The 27,855-nt window shown below is 43.2% G+C and overlaps 1 protein-coding gene across 1 annotated transcript in view; it reads right to left on the bottom strand.

The window, feature by feature from the left end:
• The window catches only part of LOC135550860 (unconventional myosin-VIIa-like), an 81,792-nt gene that overhangs the window by 37,416 nt on the left and 16,521 nt on the right, over nt 1–27,855 (bottom strand). The window contains exons 3-24 of the mRNA XM_064982036.1: nt 16,592–16,705; nt 16,065–16,217; nt 15,014–15,031; nt 14,234–14,418; nt 13,733–13,854; nt 12,745–12,887; nt 12,409–12,522; nt 11,733–11,886; nt 10,557–10,633; nt 10,306–10,425; nt 10,028–10,170; nt 9,368–9,578; nt 8,692–8,827; nt 7,508–7,614; nt 3,083–3,220; nt 2,739–2,897; nt 2,471–2,563; nt 2,202–2,296; nt 1,691–1,775; nt 1,220–1,438; nt 668–865; nt 303–422 (exon numbers count right to left, since the gene is read on the bottom strand). Of these exons, the coding sequence (XP_064838108.1) occupies nt 303–422; nt 668–865; nt 1,220–1,438; nt 1,691–1,775; nt 2,202–2,296; nt 2,471–2,563; nt 2,739–2,897; nt 3,083–3,220; nt 7,508–7,614; nt 8,692–8,827; nt 9,368–9,578; nt 10,028–10,170; nt 10,306–10,425; nt 10,557–10,633; nt 11,733–11,886; nt 12,409–12,522; nt 12,745–12,887; nt 13,733–13,854; nt 14,234–14,418; nt 15,014–15,031; nt 16,065–16,217; nt 16,592–16,705 (2,904 nt within the window). The remainder of the gene's footprint in view (nt 1–302; nt 423–667; nt 866–1,219; nt 1,439–1,690; nt 1,776–2,201; nt 2,297–2,470; nt 2,564–2,738; nt 2,898–3,082; nt 3,221–7,507; nt 7,615–8,691; nt 8,828–9,367; nt 9,579–10,027; nt 10,171–10,305; nt 10,426–10,556; nt 10,634–11,732; nt 11,887–12,408; nt 12,523–12,744; nt 12,888–13,732; nt 13,855–14,233; nt 14,419–15,013; nt 15,032–16,064; nt 16,218–16,591; nt 16,706–27,855) is intronic.

A 27,855-nucleotide genomic window follows, 5' to 3' on the forward strand; every position in this document is an offset into this window, starting at 1 on the left:
GCAGGCACAGAGACACAGAGGCATGCACGGAGGGAGGGAAGCAGGTACAGAGGCATGCGTGGAGGGAGGGAAGCACGCACAGAGGCATGCACGGAGGGAGGGAAGCCGGCACAGAGGCATGCACAGAGGGAGGGAAGCAGGCACAGAGGCATGCACGGAGGGAGTGAAGCAGGCACAGAGACATAGAGGCATGCATGGAGGCAGGCAGACAGGCAGGTGCACCCACCCACCCACGCACACACAGAGACATAGCCTATACACCAAGGCACACACACACACCTTACATCTACACCCCTACTCACCTCGAAGCCGGCCGGCCCCTGTCCCTCCAGGTTGGGCAGTGCCCCTGTGTTCCCCAGGAAGCCAAACATCTGGTCCACCATGTCTGAGTGGTCCACTGGCTGCTGCCTTTCCCGCTCCACCTGTTGGGTTGAGTTTGAGTTATTAACACCAACAATGGACAATATCAAACATATAACACAAGGTAGCTCCAGTATGTGTAGCCTGGTCCCAGATTGACCTGTTTGTGGTGTCTTGCCACATCTATGGTCATTGTCACATTACAGTCAATTTTGACTCATTGACACCAATGCATGAATAAGTGAACATTTGTCTAAAGTAGAAGTTAAGATTCACCTCTAAGTAACCAATTAGCTGCTTCAGATACCTGTTCCACCAGCTCCTTCTTCCGTCGTGCCTCCTCCCGTGCCTCCTTCTCCCTCTGCTCCTCCTGACGGGTCAGCTCGGCCAGGCGCTCCTGGTGACTCCTCTCGGCCTCAGCCCGCGCCCGCCGCGCCGTCATCTGATTCATCAGGCGCTCCTCCTCAGCCAGACGCTGGCCCTCCGCTTCTTGACGCCGCCGGTGCTGAGAAAGGGGCAAGAGAGTTGTTTAATTACGTACAATATCTCTTAAATGTTGTTTAAATATTCATAGATGTCAAAGTAATGTAACAGGAAGTAAACAGGTAACAAAATATTCAGTAAATTGAAAAAGCAGAAGCAAAGGAACTTAGATAAAATAGCCTTGAGTCCATGAAAGTACAATAACCTAAAGATATCTGTGTGTTTTCAGTCACTGCGTTTCTGCTGTTACACTACAGGACATACAGTATGAGTCTTATATTTTGCCCCTCCTGCTTTACTTTAGCCCTGTTGATTTGCTGTGTGTGTGTCTACTTCTGTGTGTATGAGTATGCATGTGAGTAGTGTAATATCTTACCTCTGCCCTGAGTCTCTGGGTAACCCTCCGCGCGATCATGCCCCGGGCATATGCCTGGATGGTGATCACCGCATGCAGCTGCCGCCAAAAGGACCGCCTCACCATGAAACCACGGCAACGGGCCTGTATTTGGGTGACGCGCGTTTTGGCCAATCGGTAGGTGACAAAGAGTTTCCTTGACCTATAGAGGGCTTGGAGGCGCAGGAAGCCCACCCTCATCTGGATAGGAGACACCAAACACCAATATAACACAAATAGAATGTTCTAACAACATAACTACACCAATATAACACAACAATAATGTTATAGCAACATAACTACAACACATAACTCAGCAATTATGGAACATGCTTTTAAGGAACGTCCGATGAGGGAATGAATGTCATGCCTGGCCAGGGATACGTCCAAGTGAACCGTTCAGGAAATGGATGATTGTGAAATGTCAGTAACCATGGAGATAGAGGAACTCACTGCACTGTAGTCCTTCCTGCACCGATAGCCACGCCATGTTTTCTGAATGAGTGTCACTGACCTCCTCACCCTCAGGAAGTTAGTCCTGGAAAACACACAGGGGTGAGAGAGGGAGAGGTGCAAATAAAAACATATGATAGCATTCTGTAGTGCTCAACCACAACATACAGATGTGCATTAACATGTCCAGTCAATTCAACGGCAGTATCTGAATTAGAACTATTAGGAAGAAAGTTTTTTTTAAATTCCATAAAATATGGATAAACGAAATAAACTTGAAGAGGATCCTTCACTGCACCACTTCTGCTCTCCACCCCCACCGCCTGTCCCCTCTCCCCCTCCTCACCCTCTGTTCCTCCATTGTTCCCCTCTTCTTCTCCTCCTCCCTCACTCCCCGCCTCTGTCCTTTCCCCCTTGTCCCCCACCCCTCCATCTCTCCCCTCTCCTTCTCTCCCTCTGTCTCTCTATACCCTTCACTCTCAAACCTCCCCTCTCTCCCCTTCTTTCTCACCTCTCCTTCATTCCTCTTACAGCCTTTTGAATAAGGATGACCTTGTCGGTGATGGCCTTGTCCCTCTCTATCTCCAGCTGCATGTCATGGTGGTCCTGAAATGGAGAGGGAGGGGAGGAGCGACATAGAGAGAGAGGATAGGGGTGAGAGGCAAGAGAGAGAGAGCATTGTTTTATCGTAATATGTCATTTGTGTAATAATGTAGGTGAAAATATGTTGTTTATCAACCAGATAAGCATGTCGATTTGCAATCTATAAAATCCAGACACCTTGAGAAAGATCTTGGTCTTCCCAATCTGCCAGTCATCATCTCGTCCAAGAACTGCCTCCACTATCTTCTGACATGTCCCTCTCAGGTCCTCCTATGAGAAAACAGCGGGGGTTGAATGACACATCTCTCAACCAATAGCCATCCTGAAGTAGAGTAACAGAACATAGTAATATCATTTTCTTATTGGATACGTCCAGGAGGCCCTCCCTGTTTCAGTCTGGTTTCTTTTGTTTGGTGCCTAATGAACAGGGCCCAGCTCTGCTCACCTGTCTGTTTGCAGGTTTGACTCCTGGCATGAGAACGCGGTAGCGGTCTACAAACTCTCCGAAGGTGTATCTGATGGGGTAACCGGCACGCCTGATACGAATGGTCTCCATCATCCCAGAGTACCTCAGCTGACGCACACACAGCTCCCTGTCAAACAGCTAGATGGACAGACAGACGGGCAGAGTTAACAAAGTGAACAGCCGTAAAAGAATGGTAAACGAACATCGTGACACACACAAGCATGGATGCGAACACACACACAGATGAACAGGCATGTACACACACAGGCATGTACACACAAGCACAATATTTCATGCTAGTATGTTCCTCAGGTTGGACTCACCATGGGTTTCTTGAGCTCGTTGGGTTTGATGCAGCGGACGAAGAAAGGCTGACACGCATTGAGTGTTCTCATCAGCAGCTCCAGAGAACGCTTGAACTGGCTGCTCAGAGTAGGGGAACGCTTCCTGGTCTCCACACCCTGCCAAAACACACACGAACACGCACACACACTCACACATTTACAGTACCAGTCAAAAGTTTGGACACACCTACTCATTCAAGGTTCTTCTTTATTTGTACTATTTTCTAAAATGTAGAATAATAGTGAAGACATCAAAACTATGAAATAACACATATGGAATCATGTAGTAACCAAAAACAAATCAAAATATATTTTATATTTGAGATTCTTCAAAGTAGCCTCCCTTTGCCTTGATGAAAGCTTTGCACACTCTTGGCATTCTCTCAACCAGCTTTATGATGAATACTTTTCCAACAGTCTTGGAGGGGGCGGCAGGGTAGCCTAGTGGTTAGAGCGTTGGACTAGTAAACGGAAGGTTACGAGTTCAAACCCCCGAACTGACAAGGTACAAATCTGTCGTTCTGCCCCTGAACAGGCAGTTAACCCACTGTTCCCAGGCCGTCATTGAAAATAAGAATTTGTTATTAACTGACTTGCCTGGTTAAATAAAGGTTAAAAAAAGGAGTTCCCACATATGCTGAGCACTTGTTGGCTGCCTTTCCTTCACTCTGTGGTCCAAATCACCCATCTCAATTGGGTTGAGGTCGGGGGATTATGGAAGCCAGGTCATCTACTTCAGCACTTCATCACTCTCCTTCTTGTTCAAATAGCCCTTACACAGTCTGGAGGTGTGTTTTGGATCATTGTCCTGTTGAAAAACAAATGATAGTCCCACTAAGCGTAAGCCAGATGGGATGGCGTATTGCTGCAAAATGCTGTGGTAGCCATGCTGGTTAAGTGTGCCTTGAATTCTAAATAAATCACTGACAGTGTCACCAGCAAAGAACCCCCACACCATCACACCTCCTCCTCCTGATCTGTTTCACCTGTCTTTGTGCTTCTCTCCACCCCCTCCAGGTGTCGCCCATCTTGCCCCCCAGATTTCCACCAGTCTAATGTCCATTGCTCGTGTTTCTTAGCCCAAGCAAGTCTCTTATTATTATTGGTGTCCTTTTGTAGTGGTTTCTCTGCAGCAATTTGACCATGAAGGCCTGATTCACACAGTCTCCTCTGAACAGTTGATGTTGATATGCGTCTGTTACTTGAACTCTGGAAATAATTGATTTGGGCTGCAATCTGAGATGAAGGTAACTCTAATGAACTTATCCTCTGCAGCAGAGGTAACTCTGGGTCCTCTTTTCCTGTGGTGGTCCCCATGAATGCCAGCTTCATCATAGTGCTTGATAGTTTTTGCGAATCCACTTGAAGAAAAATTCTAATTTCTTTAAGTTTTCCCACATTGACTGACCTTCATGTCTTAAAGTAATGATGGACTGTTGTTTCTCTTTGCTTATTTGTCCTGTTCTTGCCATAATATGGACTTGGTCTTTACCAAATAGGGCTATCTTCTGTATACCAACCCTACCTTGTCACAACACAACTGATTGGCTCAAATATACAGTGCCTTGCGAAAGTATTCGGCCCCCTTGAACTTTGCGACCTTTTGCCACATTTCAGGCTTCAAACATAAAGATATAAAACTGTATTTTTTTGTGAAGAATCAACAACAAGTGGGACACAATCATGAAGTGGAACAACATTTATTGGATATTTCAAACTTTTTTAACAACTCAAAAACTGAAAAATTGGGCGTGCAAAATTATTCAGCCCCCTTAAGTTAATACTTTGTAGCGACACCTTTTGCTGCGATTACAGCTGTAAGTCGCTTGGGGTATGTCTCTATCAGTTTTGCACATCGAGAGACTGAAATTTTTTCCCATTCCTCCTTGCAAAACAGCTCGAGCTCAGTGAGGTTGGATGGAGAGCATTTGTGAACAGCATTTTTCAGTTCTTTCCACAGATTCTCAATTGGATTCAGGTCTGGACTTTGACTTGGCCATTCTAACACCTGGATATGTTTATTTTGGAACCATTCCATTGTAGATTTTGCTTTATGTTTTGGATCATTGTCTTGTTGGAAGACAAATCTCCGTCCCAGTCTCAGGTCTTTTGCAGACTCCATCAGGTTTTCTTCCAGAATGGTCCTGTATTTGGCTCCATCCATCTTCCCATCAATTTTAACCATCTTCCCTGTCCCTGCTAAAGAAAAGCAGGCCCAAACCATGATGCTGCCACCACCATGTTTGACAGTGGGGATGGTGTGGTCAGGGTGATGAGCTGTGTTGCTTTTACGCCAAACATAACGTTTTGCATTGTTGCCAAAAAGTTCAATTTTGGTTTCATCTGACCAGAGCACCTTCTTCCACATGTTTGGTGTGTCTCCCAGGTGGCTTGTGGCAAACTTTAAACAACACTTTTTATGGATATCTTTAAGAAATGGCTTTCTTCTTGCCACTCTTCCATAAGGCCAGATTTGTGCAATATACGACTGATTGTTGTCCTATGGACAGAGTCTCCCACCTCAGCTGTAGATCTCTGCAGTTCATCCAGAGTGATCATGGGCCTCTTGGCTGCATTTCTGATCAGTCTTCTCCTTGTATGAGCTGAAAGTTTAGAGGGACGGCCAGGTCTTGGTAGATTTGCAGTTGTCTGATACTCCTTCCATTTCAATATTATCGCTTGCACAGTGCTCCTTGGGATGTTTAAAGCTTGGGAAATCTTTTTGTATCCAAATCCGGCTTTAAACTTCTTCACAACAGTATCTCGGACCTGCCTGGTGTGTTCCTTGTTCTTCATGATGCTCTCTGCACTTTTAACGAACCTCTGAGACTATCGCAGTGCAGGTGCATTTATACAGAGACTTGATTACACACAGTTGGATTGTATTTATCATCATTAGTCATTTAGGTCAACATTGGATCATTCAGAGATCTTCACTGAACTTCTGGAGAGAGTTTGCTGCACTGAAAGTAAAGGGGCTGAATAATTTTGCACGCCCAATTTTTCAGTTTTTGAGTTGTTAAAAAAGTTTGAAATATCCAATAAATGTTGTTCCACTTCATGATTGTGTCCCACTTGTTGTTGATTCACAAAAAAATACAGTTTTATGTCTTTATGTTTGAAGCCTGAAATGTGGCAAAAGGTCACAAAGTTCAAGGGGGGCGAATACTTTCGCAAGGCACTGTATTAAGAAGGAAAGAAATTCCACAAATTAACTTTTAAGAAGGCACACCTGTTAATTGAAATGTATTCCAGGTGACTACCTCATGAAGCTGGTTGAGAGAATGCCACGAGTGTGCAAAGCTGTCATCAAAGCAAAGGGTGGCTACTTTGAAGAATCTCAAATATAAAATATATTTTGATTTGTTTAACACTTTTTTTGGTTACTACATGATTCCACATGTGTTATTTCATGTCTTCACCTTTATTCTACAATGTAAAAAATAGTAAAAATAAAGAAAAACCCTTGAATGAGCACTGTATACAGTATACCATACATTTAAATGAACATTTTACAGCAGGGAATCCTACAGATTGTTTAAATGTAGGTGTAAACTCTAAATGCCACTTTAAATAACAGTGTTTCTCAAATAGTCGGTCAGGACCCCCTGGCGGGATGTGGCCAGTTCATGCTTGGTCGCAGTGTCAAATGATGTGGCCACAGGATAAAATATTTGAGAATCACTGTTTTAGTATTAGTACCACTGGGGTGAAGACTGAAAAGAAAGAGGGACAGAAAGGTTTGAGTTCCACAGAGGATGGATGGATGGAGGGGGTTTTGGGGTAAGCACAAGCTACATAAGGTTTGACATTGGTGGCAGCAGTGGGATCTGGGTTTTACCACAGTAGGAATGGCCGTTGTTTACCTTTGGAGGAGGAGTGGTGGGCGGCAGATAGCCACAAAGAAACTGAGGCCAGACAGAACCATAGAACACAACCACAAAGAGAGAAATGGAGAGAATGACAGAGGAAGATTGAGAGACGAAGAGAAGGGAGTGGTGGTATTAGCCATGCCTAATGCTACAGTATGTGAAAGAAGAATAGTAAAGAAGAGAAAGAATCGAGAGTGATCGCTTGATGACATCATCACTGGGAAACAGGAAGCCCCTGACTATGGGCCACAAAATATGTCATTACCATCGAGAAAGAAGTGAGTAGACTTATAAAATGGCCACCGGTCTAACCACTACAGACACATTGACTTGACTGGGGAGGCACATTCTAGTTATTGTATTCTACGGTCGAAACCTTGTCTGGAATTCCACCATTTGCTTTCATGGCCTATTCTTAGCCTTTCTCCCTCTTGCTTAGTGGACACAGCCTGGCGGAGTGAGTGGGAAAAATACTTTGAATGAGTCATCATAACATCATCACTATGCGACCACCAGACACGTTATCTCTCACCATGGCGACATCAGCCTGGAAGATCTGCTTGATGAACTTGTTCTTGGAGGAATGTACCAGCTGGATGATGTCAGTATGGAGGCTGTCACGATTCTTCTCCAAGAAGCCTGAAAGAACACAGGAGTCAGTAATGCCCAATTCCAAAACAACCCCTAGTCCGACCCCTTACCTATGCAGTTGTGGAGAAACTGTACATGGAGTCTATCGGAGGGCGAGTGGGAGCTATTACCACATTGTTTACACCTGGCATACCCTTTCTAAGGTATAGGGGCTATGGATTACACCTGGCATACTCTTTCTAAGCTATAGGGGCTATGGATTACACCTGGCATACTCTTTCTATGGTATACGGGCTATGGATTACAGCTGGCATACTCTTTCTATGGTATAGGGGCTATGGATTACACCTGGCATACCCTTTCTATGGCATAGGGGCTATGGATTACACCTGGCATACCCTTTCTATGGTATACGGGCTATGGATTACAGCTGGCATACTCTTTCTATGGTATAGGGGCTATGGATTACACCTGGCATACCCTTTCTATGGCATAGGGGCTATGGATTACACCTGGCATACCCTTTCTATGGCATAGGGGCTATGGATTACACCTGGCATATCCTTTCTATGGTATAGGGGCTATGGATTACACCTGGCATATATGGCATAGGGGCTATGGATTTCATATCCTTTCTATGGCATAGGGGCTATGGATTACACCTGGCATATCCTTTCTATGGTATAGGGGCTATGGGTTACACCTGGTATATCCTTTCTATGGTATTGGGGCTAGTGGTTACACCTGGCATATCCTTTCTATGGTATGGGGGCTATGGGTTACACCTGGCATATCCTTTCTATGGTATAGGGGCTATGGGTTACACCTGGCAGATCCTTTCTATGGTGTAGGGGCTAGGAGTTCCTCCTGCCAGATCCTAACTATGGTATAGGGGTTACACCTGGCAGATCTTTTCTATGGTGTAGGGGCTAGGGCTTGATTTGATATTGAGCATTTGACCAACTAGTAGATTTGCTGGAGTTCAATACTTTTTCTTCTGATCATGAACCAACCAAATCCTACTACATGGAGCATTGGTGACTTTCTTATATAATTGCAATGACTTAGAGGTCTACATGTAAGCATTGGGTTGAGTATGAAGCCAATGCCTTAGAATAGGCTTACCTCTGGTCTCGTAATGGACCACCCCAGCAAAGTGCTGGATGCCAAACTGGGTCATGTAGGTGTTCTTAGGAGGGTGGTAGTTGGTGTTGAGTTTGTGCTGAGAGTTGAGTTTATACAACATGGTGGCGTCTGTTCCCTGAGAAACACAGACAGAAAAAACATTTAGGCTGCGTCTGAAATTATAACCTCTTCCCTATATGGTCCTATGTAGTTCAGTTGGTAGAGCATTGCGCTTGCAACATCAGGATAGTGGGTTTGATTCCCAGGACCACCCGTATGTAAAATGTATGCATGTAAGCTGCTTTGGATAAAAGTGATTGGTAAATGGTATATATTCTATTATTAGGGTGCTAAGGATTAGGGTGCTATCTTGGACGCACCCTTAAAGTTTGTGACCACAAATAAATACAATTCAATAGCACTTTATAACCCATTCAAGGGCAAAGTCATAATCAGGTTACAATTTAAATGTTTAGTTGCACCGTGGTCTTGCTATACAATACGACAATCCTCTCTGCATGACTCCCAGCGATAATCTGTCACAAAATCGGTACCTTGTTACAGGGTTTAATTTTTTTTTATAGTGCCTGTAACTGTCCACCCCCTCTTACAATACCTAAATTCAATATGCATATGAATTGACCGACAATGGTAAGGTGCCATATTGGTACTGTACCTTGGGGAACTTGCTCTCCTCATCTATGAGAGATATGATGTTCATGGGTTTATTGGCGATCATATCCAGAGCATCCTGGTTGTCGGTGAACTCGATATGTTGCCAGTTGATGTCCTCCAGGTTGTACTCCTCCTGCTCCAGCTTGAACACATGCCTCACAAAGAACTGCTGCAGGTTCTCATTGGCAAAGTTGATGCACAGCTGCTCAAAGCTTCAGGGAAGAAGCAACATAGCGAGAGCGGGTCATTCTGCTGCCAATTCATTTAGGGGTGTGTGTGTGTGTCCTCACTTTGATAGTAAAACGTGTCAGTGTGTGTGAGGTTGTGTGCGGTTATCGTTGGAAAAATTGATGCACAGCTTCTCAAAGCAACAGGGAAGGAATGTAGCCAGAGCTGGTCACTGGACAGACAATCAAGTTCAGCTATACTGGTAAAAAATGAGGTGAGCATGTCAACCGCCAAATCAAATAAAGAGGCTGTCGACTTTAGTCTGACACATACTATTGTCACCCAATTTTTCAACAGAGATGATTATGATTATGTCATGGTATGTCATGTTCAGTTCTAATGTACCCTAAATGGACAACAAAGCTTTTAGACTTTAGAATTTGAAACAAATGACTACAACATCCCCAAAGCTTGGGTCAGTGAGAGGACCCACCTGTTGACAGTAAAGTTCTCAAAGCCGAAGATGTCAAGCAGGCCGATGGACCTCCTTACGATCTTACTCTCACAGGACGGAGGTCTAAAGATGGCCGCGTTGATCTTGTCCACGATCCACACAAACAGCCTCCCATAGATACCCTGGGACAGGAGGGAACATTAACATTCTGTGAAGGAACAGATTTAGTAGTGTGTGTGTGAGAGTGTGTGTATGTTCTCACTTGATACTAAAATGTGTGCGTGTTCCATTGCATGCATGTGTGTGAGGGTCCTGACCTTGACGAAGGCGTTTCTGACGTCCAGGCCCTGTTCCATGCTGAGGGGAGTGGACACACTCTCGCCCCGGGTGATCAGGGTACGTGTGGTCAGACATGACATCACGTCCTTAGGGTCCACCTACACAACAATACAACAACACAACAACATACTGTAGTAGAGTACAACAATACAATACTCAGATGCTGTGATGAACTCTACAGCACAAGCCCAGCACAGAGATGGTGTACAGGTAAGTTACTACTACCCACCTCCATCAGAGATGCAGCAGTGGACAGGTCTGGAGATTGCACCACCACACAGGCATCCAGGTTGTCATAGGTATGGGCTGTTGGAGTGTATGTGTTTGCAAGGGGGAGAAAAGGGGAGAAAGCAAGTCAAGAGTTTTGTTCCAAAACGCTATATCCACCACATCTGTATTTTTTCATCCCAAATGATTTCTTATGGGTACCTTCATGTTTGTGTAAAATACTACTGTTCTCAGATGTCTTATTTCTACATTTCAGATGTGTATTAAAATGGGATTTTGTTGTAAAACGCTATATATCAATTGTTTAGCTGGAATGGAATGTTGGTATCCTGTATATTTGACTGTGATTTGTGGTTGTCTCACCTAGCTATCTTAAGATGAGTGCACTTATTGTAAGTTGCTCTGGATAAGAGCATCCGCTAAACAACTAAATTGTAAATATTTTACACAAGGATCTTATATTATTGTATTGATTCATAAAAAAATAAACACATTTTATTGATTACACAAATCTATCATTTGTACAGTTCTTTATTACAAATGTAGTTATTTATTACATTTAGCTATGTAAAACCTAGCAGTACTACTTATTCATCTGTGAGTGAGGCAGATATATAGTGTTTTGCAACAAAACATGATCATTTGTCTCTGAATTGAAACCATCAAGTGATAGATTTTAACAAATACATGTCTGTCATTAAACATCCCTATGCCATGATTAGTTAGTGAAAAAACACCAATCTCTTTCATAATTTCTTTAAGCAATCTAATTTACCAACATTTCTGAAAATGGATATATAGCGTTTTGGAATTAAACCCTTCAAGTAAATTATGTAAGTAAATTATCCAAGTGCATTTATAACTTCTAACTCAATAGCTAACTTGTAGTCATGTGTCAGTTTTGGAAGACTACCCCTCTGTAAACCTGGAACCAAATTCAAGTGAGAACAAGACAGGGATGAACAACTTCCTCAAGGGTAAAATCCCCTCACTTTTGCTGCTCCCACAAGTGATCTTTTATAACACTTTCAATATGTAAAAGATCACTTGTGGGAGCAGCAAACAGTGCATGAACATAAGCCTTTTTTTATATATAGTTGCCCAGCTCCTGTGTCGAGTTTGAAGGCATTGTATTGTGCGTCAACACTCTCTTTCCAAAATGGCCACCTCTGCCCACCCTCGTAGCGCAGGTTGCCCATGTGCAGGATGGCCGCCAGTAGTTTGGAGATCTCCCAGTTCTCTGTCTCTGTGAACATCAGCACCTTCATGGCCGACAGGATGCTGGAGTAATCCTTAAGGTCATCACGGCCATCACATTTTGTACAGTTCCCCTGGAGAGGGACATACACATAATGTATAGCCATTCATTATCTATACTGTATAGTACATTCATTATTGCCCATGCGCAGGATGGACGCCAGTAGTTTGGAGATCTCCCAGTTCTCTGTCTCTATGAACATCAACACCTTCATGGCCAACAGGATGCTGGAGTAATCCTTTAGGTCATCATGGCCATTATATTTTATTCAACTCTTTATTATTGATATTGGTTATTGTACTGCAATATTGAGGGAGTTAGCACATGAGCATTTTACTGCACCTTTGATACCTGCTGTAAACTGTGTACATGACAAATAACATTGGATTTGATATATACTGTGAGTTATATAAATAAACACATGCACACACACACACACACACACACACACACACACACACACACACACACACACACACACACACACACACACACACACACACACACACACACACACACACACACACACCGGTATACACATATACAATAGGAGCTAGACGCATGCACACACACCCCGCTCACACCCACTACTCACCATGGTGAGGTAGGAGTAATCAGTGGCTAGGCCCAGGCCCAGCTTGGTCTTCAGCTCTGGGGCCATGCCCCGCAACATACAGTAAAAGATGTGATAGTTCCTCTCATCCGCAGCCTGGAGGGGAGAATAACACAGCAGGGTCAAGTTCATAGGGTACAAAACAAAAGAAAACTGTCAAAACGGGAAACTATTTGCAAGCTCAAGACTTCTCCACTATGTACTGTTCTATTCCACTCTATAGCCCCCCCCTCCCCCTGGACCCTATAGCCCCCCCCTCCCCCCCCTGGACCCGCACCTGTCTGCAAGCCCTATAGCCCCTCCCCCCTGGACCTTTACCTGTCTGCAGACTCGGGACTTCTCCAGAAGATACTGTTCTATCTTTGCCCCCTCGATTGCACCTCTCTTGTTAAAGTGGATGTCGATGTATTTCCCAAAGCGACTGGAGTTGTCATTCCGGATGGTCTTAGCGTTCCCGAACGCTGCAGGGATGAAAGATTAAAGTCCAGACTTAGTGTAACAGACGCAGTTCAGTGAACAATGCTCACATGATGAATCACCTTGCCTGAGACCTGAAGAGTATTGTGGCATGCAGTACACCAGGGTTTCCAACCCTGGTCAGATAGTCACATTAGCTTAGAGAGACAAAGCTAATACAGTCCACATGTAGAATACACAGACGGAAACTTCAGAACATGCAGATGAGGTTTTAGACATGGATAGGAGGCCCAATTGTTGTGTTATTTCCGGGTCACACCAGGTGTTAATGCCAGCTTGGCATAGAGAGGTGAATGAATGCCCTGCCTGACTTAAGCTGTACACCAAATTGTCAAATCACTACTCTTGGCCTGGAGGGTGTTTCCTTCACCCCTGTACTTGTTCCAGGGAAAGAACGCAAGTCATTAATCTGTCTTTTAAGGACTCTTTGAAGAATGCATCCCAAGTTCAGCTTTTCCTGCACAGCTTTTGTGATTCTAGCCTACAAATCATTTAAAAAAAAAACCTCCCCTTGAGGTAGCTTGGAGCAAGTGTACAGTATCTCTGTATTATACACAACACCACATTTGCCTTGCCAAGTAACATGAGGGCAAGTTGGCTAAGGCAGCGACAGACAGCAAGCATCCTAGCTATTACATTTCATCAGTGCTGCTGAGTGGATATACTGTGGTTAGTCTCACAAAATTCAATAGAATACTGGTATGGACATTGGCATCCATGGAAACATAACTACAAGACGGCCATCTTGGTCAGGAAATGTTTGGAATTTGACCAAGATGGCTGCCATTAATAGCCCATTCTAGTGTCTCATCTCAATGTTGAGTCTGACCTTCCAGTATGGGGTTGGCCTCCAGGACCTGTTGCTCAATCCAGGAGTGTTGTCCACTGATGGCTGCCAGGAACTGCAGGATCAACTTGGTGCTCTCTGTCTTACCTGCCCCAGACTCACCACTGAGGAACACAGGAGGAGATGCAATATGTTATGTATAGAAGCAGGCAGACAAGCAGACAGGCAGACAGGCAGACAGGCAGACAGGCAGACAGGCAGACAGGCAGACAGACAGACAGACAGACAGACAGACAGACAGACAGACAGACAGGCAGACAGGCAGACAGACAGACAGACAGACAGACAGACAGACAGACAGACAGACATGCACGCACACACACATGTAAATACAGAAACTCAAACACATGCTCACTTAAATAGTGAAACCCAAATGCTCACTCACTCACTCACTCACTCACTCACTCACTCACTCACTCACTCACTCACTCACTCACACTCACTCACTCACTCACTCACTCACTCACGCACAAATACACTAACCTGATGATGCAGCACTGGTCCTTGTTGTTCCTCTGCATGTTGAAGTAGCAGTTGTCTGCTATAGCAAAGATGTGAGGTGGCATCTCCCCAATCTTCTTATTGGTGTACAGGCGGATCTGGTCTGGAGTGTAGATGGGCAGCAGCTGGTAAGGGTTTACCGCCACCAGAATCGACCCTGTGTAAGTCTGCAGGGAGAGGTCAAAGTCAAAAGGTGAAATGGTCCAGGTTCATGCCAAGATGAGGGCAACCATGTTCTCCCTGAGGATTTGGCGATAACTTGATTTGTCGCTAGTGATAGCACAATTTGTCACTTTCTTTCACTGGGATTGTGATTAGGCTAGTCACTGGGCTCGTGATCACTGAGATAATGTATTGTGAACCTGATGAAGATTGATCATTTAAATTCATAACTACAAAATCATTGGAAATTGAGATTGAAAATCCCTTAATGTGCATAATCTAAACATAATAATCAGTCATAATAACCCATGATTTGTTGTACTTCCAAGCCTGCAGGCCAAAATTCACGTATGTTGAACATTTCCGCTTTGATGGTCAGAGCACATGTAACAAGCTGGATCAAAGGTTAAGCAAGAAGCAGAGCTTGGCCTTCAGCCTAGCAGAGATTATATATAGCCATTCATTCAGTGACAGCAAAGAAAAGAAAAGTAGTAGAAGTGCTAGCATTAATGTCATGGGCTAGCTTGTTAGCATGTTCCTTTTTTGCTTTTAAAAAAATAAATAGGAAAGAGCATGCTTGTCTCTGTAGTTTGTACTCACCCTTCCCCCACAATTTGTCTATACAGAGAGATAGGGAGGGGGATGAAGAGGGAGAGGAAAGAGGTATAAGGAAAAAGCACAAAACAGGCACAAGTTGATGAGGGACCGACTGGGGAGGACATACAGGGGCTAGGTCTCAATACTCTATAACAGCTTCCTTAACCACCCGTACCACACATATCACAACAGACTGAACACGTTTCCATCATGTGTCCTGCCAGAGCAGTGATACTGAGGAAAGGATATGAGGAGAAGAAGCTGGTTCAAACTATTGAGCCACAGCCAGGCAGGGAAGATAAGGAACCAGTGGTGTTGGGGGGTTGTGGAGGCCAGGGGAACTAACATGCCAGTATAACCAAGAAAGTAAGTAAAATAACCACACAGACAAGGAAAACCCTATAACAGTCAATCAACAACATGAGCTACATGTCACTAAACAAGGTCACTATGTTTCATAGAATATGTTCTAAACCATACTTCCTTGTTATTTGAAGGACTCATATGCTGTAAAATTATCAATCGTGGAAAAGTATCCATTTGTCATACAATTGTAAAGATAGAAAATTACTCAAGCAAAATTAAAAGTCACCCAGTAAAATATTACTTGAGTAAAAGTCTAAAAGTATTTGGTTTTAAGTATACTTAAGTATCGAAAGTAAGTGCATAGTAATGGCAAAAATATACTTAAATATCAAAAGTAAAAGTAAAAGCATAAATCATTTCATATTTCTTATATTAGGCAAACCAGACGTCATAACTTTATATATATATTTTTTTGCGGACAGTCAGGGGCATACTCAATTTACAAATGAAGCATTTGTGTTTAGTGAGTCCACCAGATCAGAGGCAATACGGATGACCAGGGATGTTCTCTTGATAAATTTGTGAATTGGGCTATTTTCAAATATCAATAGTAAAGTAAAGTATAGATACAAACAAAACGACTTAAGTAGTACTTTAAAGTATTTTTACATAAGTACTTTACACCACTGAAAATGATGGTCTTGTAGTGGTACCAAAGCGAGCAGCCAGTATTGCAGCGGGGACTCACATAGATGACACGCTCGTTGTAGCGGATGAGCAAGTTCCGCAGGATGCCAGCCTCGTTGAGGTCTCCCAGGCGGATCATATCCTCCACACCGTGGATGGAGGTGGGGTGCATGGGCTTAATGTTGGTGGCATTCTGGGGTGATATCCAGTGCTCCTGATGGGAGAACAGTTACAGTACAGTCACAGCCATTGAGGAACTATGGTGTCATAGGCTACTGTGCGTCCACGTGGGTTTGTTAGAGTATGCTTAAGGCCCTGTTAAAATGCATCCTCCTTTCCTTCCCCTTCCTTGCTTTCTTCCTTCCATTAAGTAATCACTGATAAAACATGAATGGATAGGTGTAGGCAAGCTTTCCATGGCATTGCTTTTACCAATAATGTCATGTCATGATTACTTCAAGGACGGGAGGAAGGAGGGATGCATTTGAACAGGGCTAAAGTCTTGTTCATCAAAATCTTGTTAATGTCTCGTTGTCTTGTCAAAGTATTGTCAACGTCCTGTCAACGTCTCATCTCGAGTGGACTTACCCTCCCCTCGTCATCCAGCACCTGGATCTGTCCCGAGTCACAGAGCTTGAGCACGGCTCCCACTGGGACATCGAACTCCCGGCCCGTCTTAAGGTCCAACCAGACATAGTCCCCCTTGAAAGCAACCACAAACACAATCAGCAATCAGGAAGGAATTCTCAGAAAACTCCTTCAGCAAGTTAATGTGCTATTTTTTTTTTCAAGAGCTGCAGTCCCATACAAAGATTTTCTCGATAATGTTTCATTTTAAGGGGCCTTATTACAGTGTAATTCCATATGGAATGACCCTGTATCAAGTATTGTAATTAATTGTAATAATACATAGTTAAACTGTAATAACAACATGTTACTGGAGGTAACTACAGTCTAATTACAGAGGTGTAACAACAAATGCTTGTTACCATGCTTGTTAAATATGTTAATGTTTCCAATAGCTTCCCAACCATATCCCAACGCACCACATTTCAGCCTGCACATTTCAGCCTGCACAAACCACGTGAAAAGTATTAGTTAATTTACTAAAACCGACCACCTCATTGACACAATTCTGTAATAAAGGGCTCTGGAGTCTGATGCCCACAGACCCGATGGCATGAACGAGTTCGCAAATGGTTGACATCAAAAAATACTTTCAATTGTTAAATAAATTAACCATGCATTTACTTAACCATAAATTAAACATTATTAGACACATTAATAAACAGTTATGGTTAAAATTGTGAGATAGTTATTCATGCTTGACAAATTGTAAGCCTATTAATCTTGGTTAAATAATGTTTTTTATAAATGCACTTAAAATGTTCATAGGACAAACTCTTATTCCATCATGTAACCTTGCAAGGGTTCCACTGTTGGATCAGTGAAATTATTTATTTATCACAGAAATTAAGGCATCATGTCAACATCTACCCGTCTGCACAATACACTCAGAGGGGTTTGTTGAGACTAACATCATGTGACAGTGCGCAAAGAACGTGTCAAGAAGGTCAGTGTGCAGACATGAGAGACTGCCATGAAAGAGTGTTGTGAACAAGACATAAACATCAACATAGGAGATAGAAAGTAAGTTTCCCATGCTTGCTAATGTTAGCTGGGCTCGATGGTCTTATCTTCCCTGAACCTTGTTCTCAAGGTATCCATACCTCAAGGGTATTACATGAGAAACATCCAGCATCTTAACATTATCTAGCAAGCTAGCCACTTGTGTCAACAGACTATGAAGAATATTAGTTCCTTTTCAATGTAGCTAAATGTTAGCAAGCACTATTATTGTTAGCTGGACAAGACAACAACTAGCTAGGTAACAGGCCTAAACTATAGAAATCATGATGATAACTAGTATAGGGTAATTTAAATTGTTATAGCTACATACTTTTTCTCTAACACAGATTCCCACAAGGTCTCAGACTTCAAGATGTACCCGGCTCCACGAGGGGGCTAAAGGGGTCTTAGCCCCCTCAGTTGAAACTTGTGCCACCTTAGTTTTAGGTCCCTATATAAAAATAGCAAAAAAGTTCAAACGACTGAGTGACAGGTTGGTGAAAAAGAAATCTGTGTCTCCACTGCGCTGTGTCAGCACAATGGACAGTGTGTCGCAGTGTGTTTAAGGAAGCTATGGAAAGCCACTGGGACGGTTAGGTATGACTCCTTGGGGTTTCCATAAAAATCAGGAAAAAGCATTTCTCATCTTTGTGGAAGGCTAAGTGAATAACATGATAAACCTCCACTTGTAATGTTTGATTTGGATTTATAAGTGTGGGGTCCAGTTTACCAGTCGGGCCCTGGTGAGGACACCATGTTGGAGGCCGAGCTGTCTCCTTCTTGCTCCTCTGCTGTTCCTATGGGCGCACTCTGCAGGAGTGTCTTCCCTATGATGGGGTGTGAGAGGTTTTCATCCTGATATTGACTGGCACTAAATTGACTATGACAGAGCTCTCTCCGGAGCCTGGAGAGGAGAACATGTGCTCTGATCCTTTCCATAGGCTTGGAGCAAAATGTTCCTGGGTGTAGCACGGAAGTTGTGTCACTGCTGGAGGGTCTGGAAACCACCCTGGTGTCCACTGTGCATTGTCCGGGAGAGAATACTCCCTTACCTGCTTCAAGTCCCATTTTATGAGCATGGCCTTATTTCTATTACAGCATATTGGATGACTGTCATTCATATTTCTTTCACCCAGCTCGATAGATTTAGGCTACTACATGACGCTCAAATTTTCCCTATCATGAGGTTGCTACAACCTACAAATTAAAGTTTACAACGTAGGTGCAGAGGTCGAGAGGAAAGTTTTATTAATCAAGGTGACAGAGAGTGATACATTCAACACCACCTTGCACACTCTTGCCTGCATCTAGCTGACCTAGGGTGTAATCATTAGTCCATACCGGTGCAAACGAGAGTTTCTATTGGAGAAATTCAGGTATGTTTATCCATGTTTCATTTGCTTCCATTTAAGAAAAGTTTTTTCAACATAATCGACAGAATGAATACGCCCCTGATCACCCGCACACACAGTTCTCTTTCATAGCAGTCACATACAAACAGCATGATCACTTTACTTGTTGTATAATTAATTCTCGCATCTATACGCTCTCCTCCTCTCACCTTCTCCCTTTGCTTGTGGACTTCAGTGCACAACACAACAGCTGGCTGTGACCAGGTGAAAAAATCTTTCCAAGCCAAACCTTCATACCATAACCGCTGCACACAGCCTACATCACTGTCTCCATATTAGCTAACGTCATAGTCAACATAGCTACTAGAACTAACGCGTTAGTAAACCCACTACAATCATGCAGTACAGTGTACAGCAAGTAGTTTACACCGGCAGGCCCCGGTAGCAATAAATTAATAAAATCGAAAGCTTACTTTGACTTGGAAGAGTTCTAGTGTTGGATAGCCTTAGCCAGCTAGCTAACATAGCATACCTCTCTGGTTGAGCTGGTTGTTTGAGCTGCATTAACTAGCTAAGTAAGTGAAAGTTTAAAGAAATATAGCTAGCTTTCTCTTCATTGTTTTTCATTTAAGAAATTAATTTGATCAAAACTGTTCAACTATTGTCTTTCTCTCTCTTTGAGTCAATTACGCACCACGTTTTATGCACTGCACTGCTAGCTAGCTGTAACTTATGCTTTCAGTACTTTCTTTATTGTCTGATCCTTTGATTGGGTGGACAACATGTAAGTTCATGCTGCAAGAGCTCTGATAGGTTGGAGGATGCCCTCCGGAAGTCGTCATAATTACTGTGTAAGTCTATGGAACGGGGTGAGAACCATGAGCTTCCTAGGTTTTCTATTGAACTCAATGTACCCAAAAGAGGAAGGAAACTAGCGGTCCTCTGGCTACACCATGGAGCTACCCCAAAGAGTGCTGCTGAGGCTACTGTAGACCTTAATTGCAAAACAGTGTGTTTTTATAAATTATTTGGTGACGTGAATATATTTAGTATAGTTTTATCTAAAAATTATAAAGTTTTTTAATGTTGAACAATGGTCCGCCCCTTCCTCCTCCACTGGATTTTCCTTTATTTGCTCCGCCAATCTACATTTAACAAATGGACATAACATGTTGGACAATACAGTATGTATCATGTACTCAGTGCTCGTTCCCAAATCAGAAAGCGTAGATTGATGGCAGCATTCGCGTGAAACTGAAAGCGCAAACCACTGCTTTTAACCCGGGCAAGGTGACCGGAAACATGACCGAATTCAAACAGTGTAGCTATTAACTCTGCAAGGCAATCAAACAAGCTAAGCGTCAGTATAGAGACAAAGTAGAGTTGCAATTCAACGGCTCAGACACAAGAGGTATGTGGCAGGGTCTACAGTCAATCACGGAATACAAAAAGAAAACTAGCCGCGTCGCAGACCAGGATGTCTTGCTCCCAGACAGACTAAATAACTTCTTTACTCGCTTTGAGGTGCCATTGACACGGCCCGCTACCAAAACCTGCACTCTCCTTCACTTCAGCCGACGTGAGTAAAACATTTAAACGTGTTAACCCTCGCAAGGCTGCAGGCCCAGACGGCATCCCCAGCCGCATCCTCAGAGCATGCGCAGACCAGCTGGCTGGTGTGTTTACGGACATATTCAATCAATCCTTATCCCAGTCTGCTGTTCCCACATGCTTCAAGAGGGCCACCATTGTTCCTGTTCCCAAGAAAGCTAAGGTAACTGAGCTAAACGACTACCGCCCCGTAGCACTCACTTCCGTCATCATGAAGTGCTTTGAGAGACTAGTCAAGGACCATATCACCTCCACCCTACCTGACACCCTAGACCCACTCCAATTTGCTTACCACCCCAATAGATCCACAGACGACGCAATCGCAACCACACTGCACACTGCCGTAACCCATCTGGACAAGAGGAATACCTATGTGAGAATGCTGTTCATCGACTACAGCTCAGCATTTAAAACCATAGTACCCTCCAAACCCTGGGTCTCGACCCCGCCCTGTGCAACTGGACTGACGGGCCTCACCCAGGTGGTGAGGGTAGGTAACAACATCTCCACCCCACTGATCCTCAACACTGGGGCCCCACAAGGGTATGTTTTGAGCACTCTCCTGTACTCCCTGTTCACCCACGACTGCGTGGCCATGCACGCCTCCAACTCAATCATCAAATTTGCGGACGACACTGCAGTGGTAGGCTTGATTACCAACATTTACGAGACGGCCTACAGGGAGGAGGTGAGGGCCCTCGGAGTGTGGTGTCAGGAAAATAACCTCACACTCAACGTCAACAAAACAAAGGAGGTGATTGTGGACTTCAGGAAACAGCAGAGGGAGCACCCCCCTATCCACATCGACGGGACAGTAGTAGGGTAGTAAGTTTTACGTTCCTCAGCGTAGACATCACAGACAAACTGAATTTGTCCACCCACACAGACAGCGTTGTGAAGAAGGTGCAGCAGCGCCTCCTCAACCTCAGGGGGCTGAAGAAATTTGTCTTGTCACCAAAAACACTCACAAACTTCTACAGATGCACAATCGAGAGCATCCTGTCGGGCTGTATCACCGCTTGGTACGGCAACTGCTCCGCCCACAACCGTAAGGCTCTCCAGAGGGTAGTGAGGTCTGCACACCGCATCACCGGGGGCAAACTACCTGCCCTCCAGGACAGCTACACCACCCGATGTCACAGGAAAGCCATAAAGATCAACAAGGACAACAACCTCCCAAGCCACTGCCTGTTCACCCCGCTATCATCCAGAAGGCGAGGTCAGTACAAGTGCATCAAAGCAGGGACAGAGAGACTGAAAAACAGCTTCTATCTCAAGGCCATCAGACTGTTAAACAGCAACCACTAACATTGAGTGGCTGCTGTCAACATACTGACTCAACTCCAGCCACTTTAATAATGGAAAAATTGATGGAAATTGATGTATCACTAGCCACTTTAAACAATACCACTTAATATAATGTTTACATACCCTACATTACTCAACTCATATGTATATGTATATACTGTACTCTATATCATCTACTGCATCTTGCCATCTTTATGTAATACATGTATCACTAGCCACTTTAGACTATGCCACTTTTATGTTTACATACCCTATGTTACTCATCTTATATGTATATACTGTACTCGATACTATCTACTGCATCTTGCCTATGCCGTTCTGTACCATCACTCATTCATATATCTTTATGTACATATTCTAGTAGTTGTGGAATTGTTAGGTTAGATTTCTCGTTGGTTATTACTGCAATGTCGGAACTAGAAGCACAAGCATTTCGCTACACTCGCATTAACATCTGCTAACCATGTGTATGTGACAAATAAAATTTGATTTGATGTGCCATTAGTTTGGGTACTGTGTGCGTTTAAGGGGGGTGAGTTGAAATACTGAACTGTAATGATTTCAGTTGAAGAGACGACTGCTACGTCCTGACAATGTTTATGAGGTTGCTGTTAATGTGGAACGAACGTGTCTTGAGCTTAATTTCAAATGCGGAGACCACAAATAAGGGGAGGGATGTGTGGCCAAGACGCGCTGTACATCTCTCTCCACTACTGCAACTGACTCCCGCCAATACTATTCTAATTTTACAAGTGGAAACATTGTTTGGAGAATTCACAAACCGAGCAACACTTGTGGTTTATTATAATATTTATTTATTTATTTTACCCCTATTTAACTAGGCAAGTCAGTTAAGAACAAATTCTTATTTTCAATGACGGCCTAGGAACAGTGGGTTAACTGCCTTGTTCAGAGGCAGAACGACAGCTTTTTACCTTGTCAGCTCGGGGATTTGATCTTGCAACCTTTCGGTTACTAGCCCAATGCTCTAATCACTAGGCTACCTATCGCCCATTTAAAGTGGAACTGATAGCGTTTTAACTACTTTGCAGATATGAAGTAAACAGACAATATCATAATATCAGTAAAAACTATCAAACTCTCAGTTTATGCTACAAAACCAACTTCATGAGAGGTTTAAAAATAGGTTCTATTTGAAAGGATGACATTGTTGGCAGAATAGATGGATGCATTTCAATGCATGACTCATATAATTCACCAATACATTTATTGGTAGTCCAACAAATATTGCTATCAGGTTGTACATCACAGCTGGCTTGATACATTTGCTTCATCCAGCCATTCGGGATGCACTGTTTCAGTTTTGACTCAATATTTTGGGAAAAAACAGACGAATGTAACCAAGACTGGAAATGTCAATACAACCAAACTAGCAAGGGCTATGGTCAATTGCCAGTCATAACATGGCTAATAAGCTTGCTTATCTATTTATGTAGCTATTTATTTAAAAAGACAAAATCACTGAGCCTAACGCTAGCTAGCTGATGGGAGGATGTTGTCATTGTACGAGAGGTTGAGTGGATTACTTTTCCCACCCATATTGTGTTTCTGTGGCTACAGCTAGAGAGGCAGGTGTCATTTGGTTAACTAGTAAGAAATGTGAATCACTTTGCTAGCTAGTTATGCTGAACTTGAATGACTGTCGTTCACAGCATATCTCTTAACGTAAACTCACGTAAACTCGTACATCACCTTGGTCCGTACAATTGCCCTTATTTTAGCACCCCAAAAACATAATACTTCCAGATCAACTGTAATGTCAATAAAATTGTAAAGCACATTTTCTCCCTTTTCCAATAGAATCAATTACATGACCTAAACACTGCCCGTTTCTGCACATTTCAAGCAGGCAATGAGCCCCGTCGGGTCTTTAAAAAAATGACGGGTGGGGAAGCGAAACTAATGCGTGATAGTGATAAGGAGAGATGTTGTGTGGGAAAATTGCTTTTTTTCACTCGATCTGTCCAACTTATCAACTTATTGCCTCTAAAATGTAAATAAAACACTATAAAGAGTTTATATAATGTGCCTATTTGAAGGTTTGTGTCGAATTTGAATCGGGTTTTTAGGGCGGTGCTAAAGTGATCTTAGAAGTAAACAGCTGCTTTGAGAATGATGGTCGCATGCAATCATGACGAAAACAATGACTAGGTATCCCCCCTTACCCCCATCACTGTCCATTTCTTGTTTTTAAAGGATGATCGAAGTGCTACACCTGGTGGAAAGAGATTGTAAGACAGAAATAGTTGCTTTATTGCGTGCTGTACGTTACGACAAGATGTAACGGAGTGTCCGTTTTTTCAACTTTTCTCCAATACTATAGAGCCATTACCATGTCGATCAACGCTTGAATAGAAACCTAGTTCACACCCCTGATTTTGACATCAACACAGTCGCTACAGTCCCATTAGTTTTCTTGTAGCCTCATTTGAATGTTGCGGTTGCGCACATTTGTACGGAATGGGGTGAGTTTACGTTACTTGTCAATGAAATGAATTTGGCAACAATCAAATAGGTGGGCAGGCAGGAAGGCAAGTTTGCATTCAGTTGTCAAAATGTGGGTTAGGAAAAGCATCCATTAGCAGGCAAGCTGCAAAAAGGCGGGCAGGCTACTATTCCCCATCGTTTATCAGTGCAATTTTGATGGCAACAAGATGAAAAAGTTTGAGAGGGTTTATCAACTGTTCCCTCATTGGATTTTAGCTCATCTCGCTCTGGCCAACATTAGTTGTTGATCTTGTTGATGTTTAAAGGCAACTGAGGGAGAGATAGCCTACCTTTTCATGGTTAATAATAATAATAATTTATTACATTTTTATAGCGCTTTTCATAAGACTCTCAAAGCACTTCAAAAGCAAAAAACAAACAAGTAATACATCATTATGACTACAGATAGGTCAACCAATTGAGGACAAGTCTTTGAGTGCATCCTCCAAAGATGAAGCGGGACAGTTCATGGCTTTATCAGAAGAAGGTGGTCAGGGAGAAGATTGATGAAGAGTCTAGTGACGATCATGTAAAGGGCTACTCTGGGAACCAGCCTGAGTCGTGTAACTACTGGGCTTCTCGTCCTTCACAATATGTAGCACCCACTTGGGTGATGCATCAGCAACTCTGGGCGCCAGGAAAGCTCACCACACACAGTTCAGAGTATTTGCCAGTCATCCCCACTACGAGCCCTCTGCCTCAGCACTGCATTCCTCTACTGCATCTCCCATTTCTCTCAAGCTTTAGGTAACTCCTCAATTGATGGTTTCAAAAGATCAGGAACTTGCAGCCAGTTGAAATAAAAAAGCTGGTAGTGTCCAGATGCATCATTCAAACAAAAACAATGAGCCAGCTAGCTTGCTAGCTAGCCAGTCCATCTGCAAATATATGGGACAAAACCACCAGAAAATACAGGAGCTCTCTGCTTAGGCTACTACTAGGGCACCATTTTTCAAACATTGAACAAATAAAAAACATGGTTGTTTGATCAATGGGACTCTAAAGTTCCAAAATGTAAGTATTTACATTTTTACATACGTAAGTATTTACATATTTGCAGAAATCCATTCAGAAGAATTTTGTGGCTTTTGGAAATTGCTTTCTAATGATCTAAACTCATGCTGTTGCAACTGCCTGTAAACACACAGTCCAGTTCAAAGTGAATGATGGCAGGCTGTGTGTCACACCCTGATCTGTTTCACCTGTCCTTGTGATTGTCTCCACCCCCCTACAGGAGTCGCCCATCTTCCCCATTATCCCCTGTGTATTTATACCTGTGATCTCTGTTTGTCCGTTGCCAGTTCATCTTGTTTGTCAAGTCAACCAGAGTTTTTGTTCTCAGCTCCTGCTTTTCCCAGTCTCTCTTTTTTTTGCCTCCTGGTTTTGACCCCTGCCTGTCCTGACTCTGTGTCCGCCTACCTGACCACTCTTCCTGATCCTGAGCCTGCTTGCCGTCCGGTACCATTGCCCCACCTCTGGTTTACTGACCGCTGCCTGCCTTGTACTGTCTATTGCCTGCCCCTGTTGGAATATTAAACCATTGTCAATTTGATGTGTCTGCATCTGGGTCTTATCTTGATTCCTGATTCCGTGTAGATGTGAGAATTAATTATACAACAAGTAAAGTGATCATGCTGTTTGTATGTGGCTGCTATGAAAGTGAAATATGTATGGGTGATCAGGGGTATATTCATTCTGCCGATTATGTTGAAAAACGTTTCTTAAGCAGTAGCAAATGAAACAGGGATAAACATACCTGAATTTCTCCAATAGAAACTCATGTTTGCAACGGTTTGGACTAATGATTACACCCTAGGTCAGCTAGATGCAAGCAAGAGTGTGCAAGGTGGTGTTGAATGTATCACTGTCTGTCACCTTGATTACTAAAACTTTCCTCTCGACCCGTGCACCTACGTTGTAAACTTGAACCTTTTTGGGAAAAGGGGCAGCATTTTCACTTTTGGATGAATAGCGTGCCCAGAGTGAACTGCCTCCTACTCTGTCCCAGATGCTAATATATGCATATTATTATTAGTATTGGATAGAAAACACTCTGAAGTTTCTAAAACTGTTTGAATGATGTATGTGAGTATAACAGAACTCATATGGCAAGCGAAAACCTGAGAAAACCAAAAAGGTTTGTAGTTGTTCAAAGCCTGGTCTACCGAATACACATTGAGATATGGATCAGGTTGCACTTCCTAGGGCTTCCACCAGATGTCAACCGTCTTTAGAAACTGGTTTGAGGATTCTACTATAAAGGAGGGGCTCATGAGACCTCTTTGAGTCAGTGGTCTGGCAGAGAGCCTTGGTCTCATGACGAGCGCCATATTTCTGCAAAATTACTGGATGTTTTCGAATCAAAACAAAGATGTTTTGGAATCAAAACATTACTGCACGTAAGGCGCCAATGTAAACTGAGATATTTGGATATAAATACGCACATTATCGAACAAAACATACATTTATTGTGTAACATGATGTCCTATGAGTGTCATCTGATGAAGATCATCAAAGGTTAGTGATGAATACTATCTATATTTCTGCTTTTTGTGACTCCTATCTTTGGCTGTAAAAATGGCTGTGTTTTTACAACTTGGCGGTGATCTAACATAATCATATGTTGTGCTTTAGCTGTAAAGCATTTTTTAAATCGGACACGATGGGTAGATTTTACATATTTCTAAAAAGATTTTTGAATTTCGCACGCTGCCTTTTCAGCGGAATGTTGTCGAGGGGAGTGTTGTTCCGCTAGCGGAACCCCTGCGCTAGAAAGGTTAATTCGTAGCCTAGGTATCAAATCAAATCATTTGTCATGTCAACTTACAAATTGGTGAATTCACCTTCTGACGTCTTTAAGGGGGGTGAGAAGAAACTGGTTTGACTCCGCTGTCGATGGCTCGTCTACTATAAAGGAGGGGCTCATGAGACAGCTCTTTGAGCAAGCACCATGGTCTTGTAGCGGATTAACTGTCAGTGGTCTGCAGATCCAGACGGGAGATGACAAGTGCCTGGATTAGGACCTGCGCCGCTTCCTGTGTGAGGCGATCTCAGACTCTGCGGATGTTGTAGAGCATGAACCTACAGGAACGGGCCACCGCCATGATGTTTTGAGAACGACAAGGGATGTTTTGGATCAAAATCACACAATGGAGATGTCAACCGTTTCGAATCAAAACTGATGATATTTGGACATCAGAAATGTCCCACCTGTCATCGATTAAGATCTGCATAGCAATGATAAACCTGAGATATTGTGATATTAGAGCCCTGGGGGACACCAGTTGAGAGCGCGTCGAGGAGAACACGCCACCTGGTAGGAATCAGGTAGGGCGCATTAATCAAGCGTGTGCCCAACATCTGATGGTTCCTATGCAGATGTCATCTGATTAAGATCATCAAAGGTTAGTGATGAATTTTATCTATATTTCTGCTTTTTGTGAC

Source organism: Oncorhynchus masou, chromosome 12 (assembly GCF_036934945.1).
Source record: "Oncorhynchus masou masou isolate Uvic2021 chromosome 12, UVic_Omas_1.1, whole genome shotgun sequence".
Lineage (NCBI taxonomy): Eukaryota > Metazoa > Chordata > Actinopteri > Salmoniformes > Salmonidae > Oncorhynchus > Oncorhynchus masou.